This window comes from Phalaenopsis equestris, unplaced genomic scaffold, assembly GCF_001263595.1.
Source record: "Phalaenopsis equestris unplaced genomic scaffold, ASM126359v1 Scaffold234465, whole genome shotgun sequence".
In the NCBI taxonomy this organism is placed as follows: domain Eukaryota; kingdom Viridiplantae; phylum Streptophyta; class Magnoliopsida; order Asparagales; family Orchidaceae; genus Phalaenopsis; species Phalaenopsis equestris.
The window spans coordinates 52,024-67,231 of NW_018252378.1; the positions used below are offsets into that span (position 1 = coordinate 52,024).

The following is a 15,208-nucleotide window of genomic DNA, read 5'->3' on the forward strand; positions in this document are numbered from 1 at the left end:
TACACCTATTCATGAATAGATTTTTAATACAAAAGTATTATAAATGTAAATATTAAATGTTAGGAGATAGATATGTAAATACATAAGAACTGTGTTGTATGTACGTAAATTTCCCTAAACTTAATTGTTTCTCCCATCTTGTACATATTAAATGCGTCAACACAAATCACGAAGGCATCTCACGGATAGCAGAAATGATGTGACCCAACGGGGCCTACCTAAGATGGCCCAAAACCATACAATCGGCCAGCAGCCCATGTGCATCGGAGCAATGTGGTGCCTTAGGCGGGTAAAAGGGATACTGCCCCTGAAGAATCTATCATATCAGAGGCATTGGGACGTGCCTGTCACCTCCAAACTCGGACAAATTGAGGAAGTAAAAAGATCCCCAATTTCAAGGCGGTCGATATGGAACTTCAACAAGTAGCTACCTGACTTGAAGGCCGCTCGGACCAACAACCGTCCAACCTCATGGCCGTCCGAACCAGCGGCCGTCGGGTCTCGGTGGATCGGCCCATAGAGATGCCCGACCTAACGATTGCCAACCCCGTAGCCTTCTGGCTTAATGGTCGTCAGGATTAACAGCCGCCAAGCCACATCTATGGGCCCCATGAGCCGAATTTATGTACGGTCTGAAATACCCTCGCTATACCGACATATTATATGAGTACAATATATAAATGCACAATGACTCGTTCCTATAAGTAGGAGGTCAATATCGTGAATAAAGGTACACAGATTTAATGTTCATTACAGTGTTCTCTCTCTCTCTTACCTTTCAGCGCTCTATTCCTTAGGCAGGCCACCTGGACAGATTTTGATTCAACATTCTAAAAGGTGTGGTGAGCAAGGAGCATGCCGTCAATCAAGACCAGGAGCACAAAGATCGCAAAGAGAATGGAGTAATCAAAGAGTAACAACCAATGTGGATCCCCATGAGATGACATCGAGGAATGTGTGCAAAGAGAAATGCACTAAGATTATAGAGCAGGTGTCGGGCCAGATCGACGAAGTCTTGAGGGCCTTCATAGCCATGACAAGAAATTGGGCCCCACAAGAGCATAACCAGTCATAGGAGGTGGCACTAGTGCACCACGGTAGGAGGGCAAAACACGGTCTTAAGGGGGCCGACAACTCACAATATCAAGACAGTGTTGGATCAGCACTGATGGAAAGTCAACACATAGGGCGTACTGAGGTGCCACATCAGCCGCAGAAAGTTTTCACCCTCTAAATCTTTGGAGCGGAACCCTCAGAAAAAATCAAATTGCTGCCCTTTAAAGCCTACAAAGGACGATCAGATCCCAACAACCATGTGGCCGCATTTTAGTCGACTGTGTGCTTGCTCAAAATCTAAGACGCGTTCGTGTCGTCTATTTTGCACCACTTTGAGGTCAGGTTCCATGCGTTTCCGGCCGGGAGCATCACCAACTTTGCTGATTTCAAGAGATTGTTTCTAGCACAGTTCTTCAGCACAGGCAACCCCTTGTGAGCGATGATTGTCTGTAAGGTCAGGTCGCCAGCACCAACACCGACCAATGATTGTCCAACATAACGATCCTCATCTATGAGAGGGAAAAAACTATCAGCGAGCATCAAACTGTATGAAAAAAAAGGGAGGGGGGAAGAAAGTGATTTACCCAAGGGCAAATCGCCTGCCAACCCCATCTTGCCAGACGGAGGATCGTCTTCACCAGCTCGCAAAACGTCAACTAGAAGGAGAATATTTGTAACAATCGGTCGTGTTTGAACCTCAACAGAAGCTCATATCGACCGGTCGAACGCTAAAACCCCCTGTTATTCACAAGCCTAGATTAAAGCCCTTCCCAATACATCATGAACCGAATCTAATGACTCTTTCGCCCTAGCCTCCTCAATCAATTTTGATCTCTTAGTCAGCCTCTTCCTCGACGACTCACCCTCGGGTTGCCATGATCTAATCCCAAGCACAGCTAGCATTCTAGCCTTATCGACGGGTTTTAGCATGGGGTTGAATCCTTTCTTCATAGAGAAACTGAGAACAACAAACAAATGCCCAGAAAGAAAAAACAAACTCGAGATGATAAAGACACCCTCACAGAGCCTTATATATGATGATCGTGGGCATGACAATCTAGGGAGTTTATTATAGAATCAAATAAATATTGTTATAAGATTCATTTATATTAAAATTTCATTGTCTTTGTCGCAATTGTCGCTATCAAGAAGCAGGAAAATTGGGAAACTTTAATATGTATATTAAATGCGTTAACATGAATCACAAACGCATCCTCACGGATAATAGAAGAAGTGATATGACCTAACAAGGCCTACCAAGGCTGCCTCGAGACAACACAAACAGTTGGTAGCCCACGCGTACTGGAGGGACGGGTGCCTCAGGAGAGTAAAAGGCATACCACCCCTGAAGAATCCATCAGATCAGATCCACTAGGATGTACGTGTTGCCTACGAACTCGGACAAACCGAGGAAGTAAAACGGATCCCCAGTTTCAAGGCGATTGATATGGAGCTTTAGTAAGTAGCCACGATCTTAACAGTCCCAACTTGATGGCCACCTGAGCCAACGACCGCCCGGTCTCATGGTGGATCAACCCATAGAACCGCCCGACCTAACCACTGCTGACCACGCAACACTGACTTAATTGTCGCCGGGTCTAACAATCGCCCGACCACATCAATGAGCCCCACGAGCCAATTTATGTACGAACTGAAATACCTCTGTCATACCTATGTATTATAGGGGTACATTATGCAATCGTACGATGACTCGTTTCAATAAATAGGGGGTTCATATCAAAAACAAGGTTACACAATTTTCTATTCATTACTGTGCTCTCTCTCTCTCTCTCCCACCTTTCAGCACTCTATTCCTTAGGCAGGCCCCCGAATATTCAGGATTCAACACATCTAAACCCTTTTTGTATAGAGAAAATCATCAAATAGTAAACATCATGTTAGAAATGAATGAAGACCAAAAAATTCTTTATCATTTCAATTCCTGAATGAATTACATTTTGATGATACTAACTTGAATTAATGGAGTAAAGATAGTTTTAAGAGAGCAGCAATGGTATAACTATAAAAGCTGATAAATGATAAGAAAAACCTTGACAAATATGCTCGCTACTTACAGTCATCCATCTACTTCGCAAAGCGACATCTCGAACGGTTTTCTCTGGAAGGAGCTTAGCAACTTTTGCGTAACGTACTACTGGTGGGTCAGAAGCATATCTACAAGATTACAATCACCATGTCATATTTACTAATGAACACAAGTAGAAGGCTAATAGAAGGATAAATAATAAAATTGCAGTAAATAATGTATCTTGGTAGTGGATGGTAAAATGTAAGAAAAAAGGTTATAAAAACTGAACAGTGATGCCAGAAGTTTTGGGGTTTAGAGTTGCTATGCTTTTTTGAATGTAATAATATGATGAGTTTAAAAAGATGCAATGTTAGCATGCAATTTTCATAAGAAAGCAAGCCATCTAACACCAATTGTTTTCTAGTTGTGTTGAATAAAAGGAAAATTGATGGCCCAAATTTCAAAGTAAAAGTTTTAATCTCCTAATAGAAATTAACAAGAAGAAATAGAGATAATAAATAAAACAAAATTGATTGTACACATAAAGCAAATACATAAAGAAATTTGAATAACTAATCTTGTTTTCAAGACATACAAATAAATAAAAAAAAAGAAAGACAAGAAAAAAATGAAAAAGAGAGAAACTGGCCAAGTAAACATTACGCTTTAATAAGAAGATTTCACTGCAAAAAAGACTTCAAATGTCATGGATGATTACGTTTTATCATCCAAAAGTAGACAAAGAACCTCCGCACATTCAAAACAAAATTTATTCATGTTGTGAATTATTTGACATACATCAAAAAACACCTATTTAAAAAATTTATAGCATAGAAGTCTTCGATATAAGATGAAAAGGCTTGACAGAGTGCTATAACAGAATTCCTCCAGGGAAGCTTGCAGAAGTTAGAACGGGAATAAATCCTATTAAACTCATCTGTAGAATAAGAACTGTCACAGATGATCCCATGAAGCCAAATATGGAAAGCAGAAAAACAAGAGAAATATTGATCCCATGTACATTGGAGTCAACTATAGATCCTATGATTTGAAGGGAAACTCAACCAAGCCAATCATAGGTGCCATGAACGAACCAATAAAGTCAGTTGTGAATCAGCAAAGCTGGTGAATTCCCCTGATTATGTTGTAGCAATTAGAGGTGAAAACGAGTCGGGCTTGAGCGAGACCAGTGTTTGTTCATATTTATCTCGTTTGAAATTTATTTTGCTTGATACAAGCTTGTATTTAAAATGACTCGTGAATTTGTGTTAAACTCAATTCAAATTGTTTGTTCCTTTAGTTCGTGTTCAACTTAAAATTAGCTCGAATTATTTAAACAATAATAAAAAAGAAAATTTTTTAAAATACGACATAAAAAATTAATGTAAAAATATTATAATATTGTTATTTATTTAATTATTTAATAAGTTTGAGCCAAAGATGATCGAATAAAAGTATTTATATGTTTGGATCATATATAAATCAAGCTCCAAAAAATTTAATGTATTTGACTTGCTTTCTTAACGAACGAATCAAACACAAATTACTTACCAAGCTGAACATAAGTTGTTCATGAACAACGAGCTTTTTTGATAGTCCTAGTAGGAATAGTAAGACAAGGAAGCCCCATGAAATAAATCCATCCATACAACATCAACAGTGAAAGCCGAGTGAAGTGAATAAGGTCAAATAAAATAGAAACAATACCAATGAAATCTACACTTATCATGTGTATAGAAATATAAATATATACTCTACTGACCAGTCTAACTTGATTAAAAATCAAAATGTAAAGGAAAAGTAAAATAAGTATCCAGCGATGAGTCTAAACACCAAAGGATGCAAAAAATGAAAAAAAATAAAATAATAATAGTAATAATAATTGAATTTAGGTTTCTGCCTATTTTCTCATCATTCATTGCTATGAAAAAAAAAGTTATTCTGTCAAATGGCTTACTTCCCAGCTAAAAATGCGAGTGGAAATCGTACCTCACTCTATACAGCATAGCACTAAATATTGATTTGTGGATTATAAATTATAAACCTTTAGAACATCCAGTATCATATTGGTGTCTGAGTTTATTATCCCTAAGTTCACAATTTGGATCAAATAAAGGGTTGCAAAAACAGCAGCAATAATTTCAATGCATTTTTAATAAAACTAATTTGAGTATGTTTCTAGACTATTTCAACAAAATCATTATGGTTTATGGAAAATACCCTACCATTAGATGCAAAACGATCTTAAAATATTTTTAAATTAAGTAAAAGTGTTGGAGGAGTTAATCAATAAGAACAATAGATCTATTGTTCAAAGAATAAAATTGTTAAAAATTGTAAGATCCTCTCAATCTTTTTTGCATAGATTTACTAATAAACTTTTACATGGGCTGATATGAAACATTGAGTGAAAGAATGATATTTATGCTCGTCACATTTCAAAGATCAACAGCAAGATGAGCTTAATAGCCAGAAAGGACTTCTTTAAAATGACTAGAAGAGTACACTTTCCATGAGATTGTCTAGAAACTAATTATTATTCATTTTTGGTCTTAGACAATACTTCATATATCTATTATCCTACATTTATATTAAACCAATAGATGAGCATATATAAAGCCTTAGAACTGCTGCCCTATTTTAAAAAAAAATGGGTATTTAACATTCCTCTTTTGTGAATAAAAATTTAAAGGATGATTCTAAGTTTAGCTAACATAAAATCTTAATCTAATTTTAAAATTGCATATGGGTGTTAATCTAAATTTGAAAAAGATTCAAAAACTAATGCCAAAAGCCTGAAACTAAACTTTAATCGGACATTGGATCAAAATCCAAAACAATATTATAACTTGAAAAAATCAACAACATTAAATCAAAATAAATCGTACATTTCAAATTCATTTTAAACCCAAATGATCATACAATGTAACTAATAAGTAATGAACCTTAGGTTGATCAGTTAAGCCAACATTCATTATATCCTTGGTTTTTTATTTCTCGAACTTTAATATATAAAAAAAAATTGTAAAATATTCTTACTTGCATAAGACTATCCATAGGCTTCTTCGTGATGAAGTTCTCAAGAAAAAACTTAAATTTTAAAAGTCGAATGTTATTTAAATACAAAATTACATGTATTCATGATCTTTTATCTGTAATCTTCATACTCTTCTTTAAAAAGCTTGTTCATCCACATGATGAGCATGCTGTATTAGACTCAAACTTCTATATGAGATTTATTAGTTATTGTTGAATCCAAATTTGTCTTTAAATCACACCTCAAGAGATTAGAGCATTAGAAAGAAGAGAGAGAAATATAGAGAGAGGAGGTAGGCACAACAACTTGCCCCTCCAAGGCTAATTGGAGTATTTCCAGGCTATTGTGATCTTTTTTATATAATCGAACATTTTATTATACATGGGGGAAGGGAGAGAGCCCAACGTAAAAGAGAAGAGCCCCTCTTACATTGAAAGATCCCCTATTTATAAGGGATCAAGTATAATATGAAGATATTGCATTTACAGATTATTTCAGGTATTTTACATGTATAAGCCTTCAACTCAGCTATATGGAGTCATCTAGGATTCGGGTCGTTCAGGCTTCGAGTCTTCCTAGCATCGGGTTATCCAAGCTTTGGGTCGTCCTGGACTCGGGTCTCTTCCTGGCCTTGGGATGTCCTGGTATCAAGTCATCCTGGCCTCGGGTAGTCCAAGCTTTCCAGGATTCGGGTCTTCCTGGCTTCAAGTCATTCTGGCCTCGGATCATCCTACTAAGTGTTTTTATATACATATTTTAATTCCTCGATTATGTTACTACTTAAAGGTAAATTTGCAATAAGAATGAGAGAAATCTAATGCAAAAAAAGTTATTATACCTACTCTTAATCGACAGTTGAAAAATTAAACTTCATTTTTTTTATGACTCGATAGGACTGGCTTGGTCAGCTAGGGTTTCCTACCCTCTAGCTTGGTCAACATTTTTCAGTCAGCTGATTTGGCCTGGCTATTAGCCTTATTTGTAACTTACAGAAATTTTCCTTTCTCTCTGAACATTGGTGAATAAACGTATAAGAAATTCTGTAAATTTTTCGACCATAAAATAAGTTCTCGATCAGTATTTGCCTTTGTTTTTGTATTTACCTCTTACCGGGTGTTTTATTTTTTTGTAACAAGCTCTTGACTTATGATTATTGGTGGGTCGGTTGTTGGTATTAAATGATGATCGGACATCCTAGATCATTGTCGGTTATTTTAGCATTTTCTATTGATCTGACAGCTTGTGTCTTCGATTTTTGAGGTATTGATGTCCGACTCGGATCTTACACTTCTCGAGTCCTAGCTGCTTGGTTAGATCTCCACCTCAGACAAAATTAAAATAGAGTTAGCTCATTAAGTAGATATTGTTGTTGCTTTCGCAGAGGTGACTAATGGGACTCGCTTCTAAGGTGATTTGTTCGGTACGCTTCGCATGGCTTGTTGCTACAGGGTAGGAAACAACCTCCAGAACCTTATCTGATTCAAGTTTGGAGACATATCTTTATGTTGCGTGAGCATTGCAGGCTAGTATTTTGGTCTTTTCTGCTAATCAGATGTCTTGGCGTCAATGTAGATCTTACTGCTCAGGTTCAAATTCCCCGAGTATTGGCTAGACATCAAAGCATATAAACTCCTCAAGTTCCCCAAGTGTTGGTCGGATTTTGATCATCTATTTCATAGAACTTCCTAAGTTCCCCAAGTGTCCGTCGAACTTTTATTGTTATGGATCATCCAGGCTATGGGTCGTCCAGGCTGCTTGTCATCCGGACTACGGATCATCCAGACAGCTTCGATTGAGACCTGACAAGACAAAACTTAATCATTGGCTCCTCACCTTGTGCTGCTCCCCTTGTTGTTGGTGGCATGATCCATGTTCACCCCACCTTTTAGGATGTTGAATCCAGTTTGTCCGTAAATCACAACACAAGGGATTAGAACGTTAGAAATGTGAGAGAGAGAGAAACAGAGAGAGGAGTGCACATCAACTTGTCCCTCCAAGGTTCTAGTGATACTTTTTATATAATCAAATATTATTTATACACGAGGGAAGAGAGAACCCTAAGTAAAAGAAAAGGGTTCCTCTTACATGAAAAGATCCCATATTTATAAGGGATAGAGTACAATATGAACATATTACATTTATACCCTACTTTAATGAGGGTTATAGAGGTTATTTTAGCTCATTTTGAATGTACAAGTCTTCAATTCGGCTTGTATTGGACCGTCCAGACTTCGAGTCATCCTGGCTTTGGGATTCGGGTTGTCCTGACCCTTGATCGTCCAGGTTTTAGGTCGTCTTGCCATCGGGTCGTCCAGGCTTTAAGTCCTCCTGCGATCGGGTCGTCCAGGCGTCGAGTCATTCTAGCTTCGGGTTGTCCTGCTGAGAAATTTAGTCCGGTACATTTTTTATGTATAGTTACCATAGAAAAAACTTGTGGATTCTCATGAATACACATCTTAAGCTTTCCTCAAATTTTCATTCTCTTGGAATCATTCACAGCATATCCTTTAGAAAGCTTATAGGAATTTCATTAACAAACATGCATGAATCATATTCTAGTGAGAACATTATTATATCTCATAATTATATGAAAATTTTAGTTAAATATTAAAATCAAAAGAACAACATAAAATCTTGGTAGATGTCAAGTGGAATTCAAAGAAAATAATAAAATAAGGGTTTAATTGTTTGTCTAAACCCGTAAAATGACCCAAGTAAAACTTTGGAACATTAGTTACAAGAAATACTATGAAGTAAACAACATATCAGCACAAATGTATATAAATAAGAGATGTCAAAAAAATTGTGAAATAAACTAATTTTTAACAAATTAGAATGACTTTATAAAAAACAATACACCAATATTCATCTACATTTCTTTTCACTACCTACACATTTTCCAAATAGAGCAACTGATCAATTTCTACAAGCTATGGTTGATATGGACAGTTTCCATTTATGATTGTCGACATCAGTGACAGCAAAGGGAGTATATTTCTATATACAAATAAGAGACTTCAAATTTTTATGACTTCTTCTCACGTATAGCTTTTCCTCCTTTTAATTCCCATTTTTTTGAAAGTGCAATTGAATTGTCTGCTGACCATAGATTTATTTTTTTAATTCATTTTGAATGAAATGTCAATTGTGACTGTCCCTTGGGTTGTTAATTTTAAGTAAAAGACCAAAAATTTTCATCTAGAATGGATTATCTTTTTTTTTTTTTCAAAACTAGTAAATAGTTATTCGAACGTCAAACCTATTTTTCAGCAAAGTATCTTGCGTTTTTCTCACATTGCTAGATTGCATCTAAATCAACATTGTGGGTTAGAAGTATTATAGATTTAATATAACCTAGACATCATATTTCAGATTCGACATCAAAGCTTAAGGCCATATCACAATACCTTATAAAAGAACTTAACATAAAACTCAATGAATAGATCAGTAAATGGATACTTATAGATTTACAAAAAGGTATAAATGGAATACAATTTAAACACATTTAATTTAAGTATGACCCTGAATAATTTTAATATAACTAATTTAACACAGCCGTTCCCGGGTCCCAAGCCACGGAGTAGAGAGTTGTGTTAGATAGCCAACAGCCATTGTAAAATTTTTGTCAAAAAAATCATGACATGAATCTTTTAAATTTAGAAAAAGCTTATGATAAGGTTCCAAGAGAAGTTCTTTGCAAAGTTCTAGAAAAGAAAGGAGTTGATATGACTTATATTCATGTCATAAAGCTATGCAAACTAGAGTTGTTACTTCTATTCAAATAGAGGGAGGATTGGCCAACTATTTTCCTATTCCAATTGAATTACATCAGGGATTGGCTCTAAGCCCGTCTATTTTTTGCTTTAGCTATGGATGCTGTTACTGAATATGTACATGAGGATATACCTCGGTTTATGTTTTTTGCTGATGACATCCTTATTGTGGATAAGACAATAGGAAAGAGTTCAAGAAAAAGCTTAAATTATAGAGTTCTACATTAGAGTTTAAAGGCCTTCATTTGAGTAGATTTAAAACCGAACACATGGAATGTAATTTTAGTAGCAATAGATCTAGTGGTAGAGCTATAACAATGGGTGATCAAATCATTAAAAAGAGTGAACATTTTAGATATCTTCAGTATATTGTTCAAAGTGATGGTGACATAGATGGGGACGTTATTAGTAGAATTCAAGGTTAATGGTTGAAGTGGTTTATTGTGTGATAGAAAAGCACAGTTTAGACTTAAAAGAAAATTTTATAAGATAGTAGTGAGACCTACAATGTTTTATGGCGCAGAATGTCAGCCTATAAAAGAGAAGCATAAAATTAAGTTCTGTTGAGATAAGAATGCTTAGGTGGCTTTACAATTTGAGACGAAATGTAAAACAGATATATTTGTGGTCATATTAAACAACGATCATATGATGATCTACTTAGTAGAGTAGATGTTTTAGATTTGACTTACGTTAAGAAAAGTGAGGTATATCTAAAAAGACAGGCATGTTGTATAAAAATAATCTTACTTTATTAAAAATAAATGAAATTATGACATTCAATAGGACACAATAGAGAAAAAAATTCATGTAACCGACCCCACTTGGTGGATAAAAGCTTGTTGTTGTTGTTCTTGTTGTTAATTTGAAATTAAGAATAATATTTCTACAATCGAGGGAAGGCATAATCCTAAAGAATTTTGAAAGTAAATATTTACATTAGCATAACTTTTTGAGATATCAGTAAAATTTTAAAAAAATAAGTTGTATACAATAGTATCTACAAAATGATTAATATACAAGTAAATACTTGTGTTTATGGCAGTATAAAACTAAAAATCCCATCAAGTTATACATGTTGAAGTTGCTAAATATATTAAGCAATCTAATAATGTAACCGATGATTTATTGATATTATCTATGTGATGACTAACTAAACAAAAATTATTTTTTTACTTTTAGTTCTTTGTATTTTGATAAACAAATTTATAAAAATATCATTATTAAGAAAGCCACAGTGTTAACCTATAATTTAAAAATCAATTTATCTGGTTGGCTTCAAGAATAGATACTTCATTATTTTTAATATTAAAATCATTAGAATTATTTTTCTTTAAAGGTGTTGTCCATCCATGTGATACCAATGTGTATATGTTTGATTTGCCAGTTATTAAAGAAAAACCATGTAGAAACTTATAGATACAAATTTTAAGTTTAACATGCCCTACCTTGGTCTTGCCAGCCCTCACTCGTCTTTTAAAATATTTGATTAGGATGTCATTCCCTAAAAGATACGCATACAAGTATTTTTTCTTTACAACTACTTGCGTCATATTCTCCTACAGTTCTCATTATTCACATGCATGAATGAATAAAGATAATAGTTCAAAACTTACTGTTAGGTACTATAGCAATAAGTATGCTACAGATATTAACAAAATATTTGTGATATTCAAAAATATTGAAAACGTTATGGCATTTCTAAATTCAAAAGAATTTTCTCTGAAACCCAAAAAATAGTAACTTAAAGAAAAACTTGATTATATGGTTGCACAATAATTTGAGAACAATGCATACAAATGAGAAATCAAGTATGTTTGTTTTAGTAATCCAATTATGAATTCATCTTATTCAACCCGTCCGATCCGATTGTAGCCCATATAGGGACTCGCACCAGAGGGGACCCTTAGAAAATACTGTGGATCTTGTCATTGGTCTACGTCTTTGAACAACCCCAAGGTTAAATCCTGAACTTCGAGCAGCATATATTCTCTTGTCAGCCAACTGTTCGACCGATTGAGAAAAACTTAAACTTTTGTTGATCGACCAAGATACGTCAGTTGGTCGCTTTACGCTAGGCCTAAGCCATCACTTATCCCTATCGCGTCGATCGATCAAATCATTACCTCGACTAGGTTTATTCCATTCGCTAAGTGTGGATCTTGTTGTCACCTGCGAGGGCAACCCCCGAGAATTGTCTCCAGGATAATTTACAATATACTCTTTCACAGATCTCCTAGCTAATGAGTAGAGAACCAACTCGGGAACCTGATCCTTCCAACCTCTCTGGTTCGGGATTGCAATGCCAAGGTGGAGTAAAAGTAATCGGCCGACCCGTTGTAGTCGATCATTTCTGCAATTCGTGCCTTTTCATTGGACATACATGTGCGCCGAGTTTCAAAATCAACCGCCAACCAATTCCTCTAACATGTCTGATCGGATCAAGTTCTCCGAGCATTGGGGGACAATAGTAGATCATCATGCTAGGCCTGGTATCGCCTCCTTATCACGTGACCCAAGCAAATCAGTGTTAAAGGCTGTGATGGATGTAACGCATATTCCTTTTCTCTTTCCTTTTTTGGAAACCTGTCGCCAACTTACCCGTCACAGTGCCCATTTGTCTTTTCCCAATGGGACCTTGGTCGGCTTTTGTCAGGAGAATACTATTGAGACCGCTAACATCACCCCATTATAGAAAAGGGAGTTTGGTCGGCTTTGCAAGGAGTTGAAGGCAAAGGTAACCTTTCGTCGACAGCAGTGTTGGGCATCATTCGAGCCATGTGTTAGTTTTTCTTTTTTCTTCGAGTCGAGTGTCAAAGAAGGGTATTTTCTTTGAGTCAGGTGTCAAACATGGCACCCGGCCACGTGGACAATCGAGAACATCCCACCTTGCAAATGGGCATAGAGTCCCCATAGGAAATGTTGCGCCACGTCACATCCTTAGGGAATGTAATACATCCATTCGACGGATGCTGCCAGAAGGATTTCAACTCCTTCCCATTAGCAGCAAGGAGCCTTCTGGCAGAGAATACGAGTTTCCTCACTTTCTCTTACTTCCAGGCTTTGCGAGGAAGAATATGAAGAAAATGGGGGAGCCAATTGGGAGAGGAGACCTAGATAGTGCACTAGCTGGAAATCCTCCCCGCAAGCCTATATGGTGCCCCTTGGTAGCGTATTTTCAGCTACTTTGAGGGGTGCCTCGTCTGTTCATTGGCTGAAAAAAAAAGCGAGACTGTTTCATTCCGGCTAGTTAGCGAACGGTCAGAGATGAAAGGTTGCCTAGTAGCAACGCTCCCTTTCTCCGATACATTTTCAGCTTTAACTCTTCCTCGTAAAGAGTATGTGGGAAGATGGAAGGCGAGGAGAATGGGCGCCCCCGATGCACGAGCTTCAACAAAGTCTTCGCCTTTCTCGAGCTCTCTCCAATTTCCCAAGGTTTTCTCATCGTAAATAAGAGTGAGAAATACAAGGGTCTGTCGTGAAAGATGGTTTCTATTGAAAAAGATGTGTTGGACGAACCTTTTGTATGAATTACTACCTGGATGTTGTGTACCTTTCGAACGAGATGAATAAAATGCTTCTTTTTCTGGTTACAATTTTTTTTTTTTTGCACGATCGATCAACTTGCATTGCGCCATTTTACTTATTCTTGTTCAAGTGATTCGAGTGTGACAAATATTTAATCAAATGACCAGCTGTACCAAATAGAAAACCAACCCTCAATCCAATCGAGAGAAGTTCCCCGAGTGTCAGCAGGGCTAGTGCATATCCAAGTGGAATTAACCATAATTTTCATTATATTGATCAAACTTACAAGTTAGTAACAACACTCCATTTTTAAGCTTTAGAGAAGAAAATTTTTAAGGAAAAAATTCATGTCATCCTCACTCCACGTTTGAGGGAGTTCCTTTCCTGCATGTGTCTTGAGCTTGTAAGCCTCCGGAGCGACATTTTGGTTGATTGTGTATAGTGCACTCTATATTTGGTTCAATTTGTCGACTAGCTGCCCTCGGGTGGCTGGGTCAACTTTCTTCAGAATTAAGTTCCTTGGGGAAAACACTTTCTACCGGATGTTTATTGAAGTACCAGGCTATCTGTCTTTTGACCTCTTCGTGTTGAAGGGCTTCAGTTCACTTTTCTTCCGCCAGATCAAGGACCAACATCGCGCCATCGATATTCGCTCCCTGTCATTCAGCCAGGTCCTCTACGGATGAAGCAGCCATCACTGGTTATAATGATTGTACTTGACCGGTAACACTATCTCCATTCATAGGTTAGCACGAAGGGCGTTTGGCCAGCTGTCGATGAAGGCGTCGTCCGAATCGCCCAAAGCACAAACAGCAGCAGGTTCGCCCAACTTTCTTTGGCTCCTTCAACCTTTTTCCTTAGCAAATTCAAGATAGCCTTGTTAGCCGCTCAGCCTGCCTGTTGGTTTGGGGGTGATGGACTGAAGTAAGTTTCAAATCAATCCCCTGACTCGTATGAAAATCTTTCACGCGTTGATCCGAAAATTGCATCTCATTGTTGGTGATGATAACTAGTGGCAGCTCGTATCTACATATGAGATCCGACCAGATGAAGTTTTGCACTACCTCGGCAGTTATTCAAGTGAGCGATTTAGATTCGATCCACTTGGAAAAGTTGTCGACCGCTACCAAAAGAAACTAGCACTGGCCTTTAGACGAGAAAATAACCTAGGAAATCCAATCCCCAAGTGGTGAACGACCGGGGCTCGAAATAGGTTGAAGCTTGCGAGCCGGTTAATAATGTAGAGGTGTGTACTTCTGCACTGCTCCCACTTCTTGGAGAACTCTTCGGCATCCTTGAGAAGTGTGGGCCAGAAGTAGCCTTGTAATTGTACCCAATAAGCCAAAATTTTTTCTCCGAAGTGACTCTCACATTCTCCGAAGTACAAAAATGGAAATGTAAAAGTTTATGATAATCAAAATTGCCCCCAAAATGGTACTAATAGTGGATGCGAAATAATTAAAAAATGGAAATGTAAAAGCTTATGATAATCAAAATTGCTCCAAAATGTTACCAACAGTGGATGAGATGTACCCATATACGATAAAAAAAATAAAAAAAAGGTAAAGGTGTACCTTTTGCTGCAAATTTTTTAGGATCATATGCATACAATTTTGAAGATACATTTGGGTATAACAGTAATCCTAATGATTTTTTAAAGAGGTTAAAAATAGTAAAAATTGAAATTGAAATGAAAAAAAATAAATTAAAAATAAAAGCTTACAGTTTTATTAGGTAATAAACTACATTCTTTCTAGCCATTCATATATATCACTTATATATAAA

The 15,208-nt window shown here is 36.7% G+C and overlaps 1 protein-coding gene across 1 annotated transcript in view; it reads right to left on the bottom strand.

Moving 5' to 3' along the window:
• Positions 1-15,208, bottom strand: part of LOC110038950 — a 42,925-nt gene that overhangs the window by 9,319 nt on the left and 18,398 nt on the right. The window contains exon 2 of the mRNA XM_020743884.1: positions 3,132-3,231. Within this exon, the coding sequence (XP_020599543.1) occupies positions 3,132-3,231 (100 nt within the window). The remainder of the gene's footprint in view (positions 1-3,131; positions 3,232-15,208) is intronic.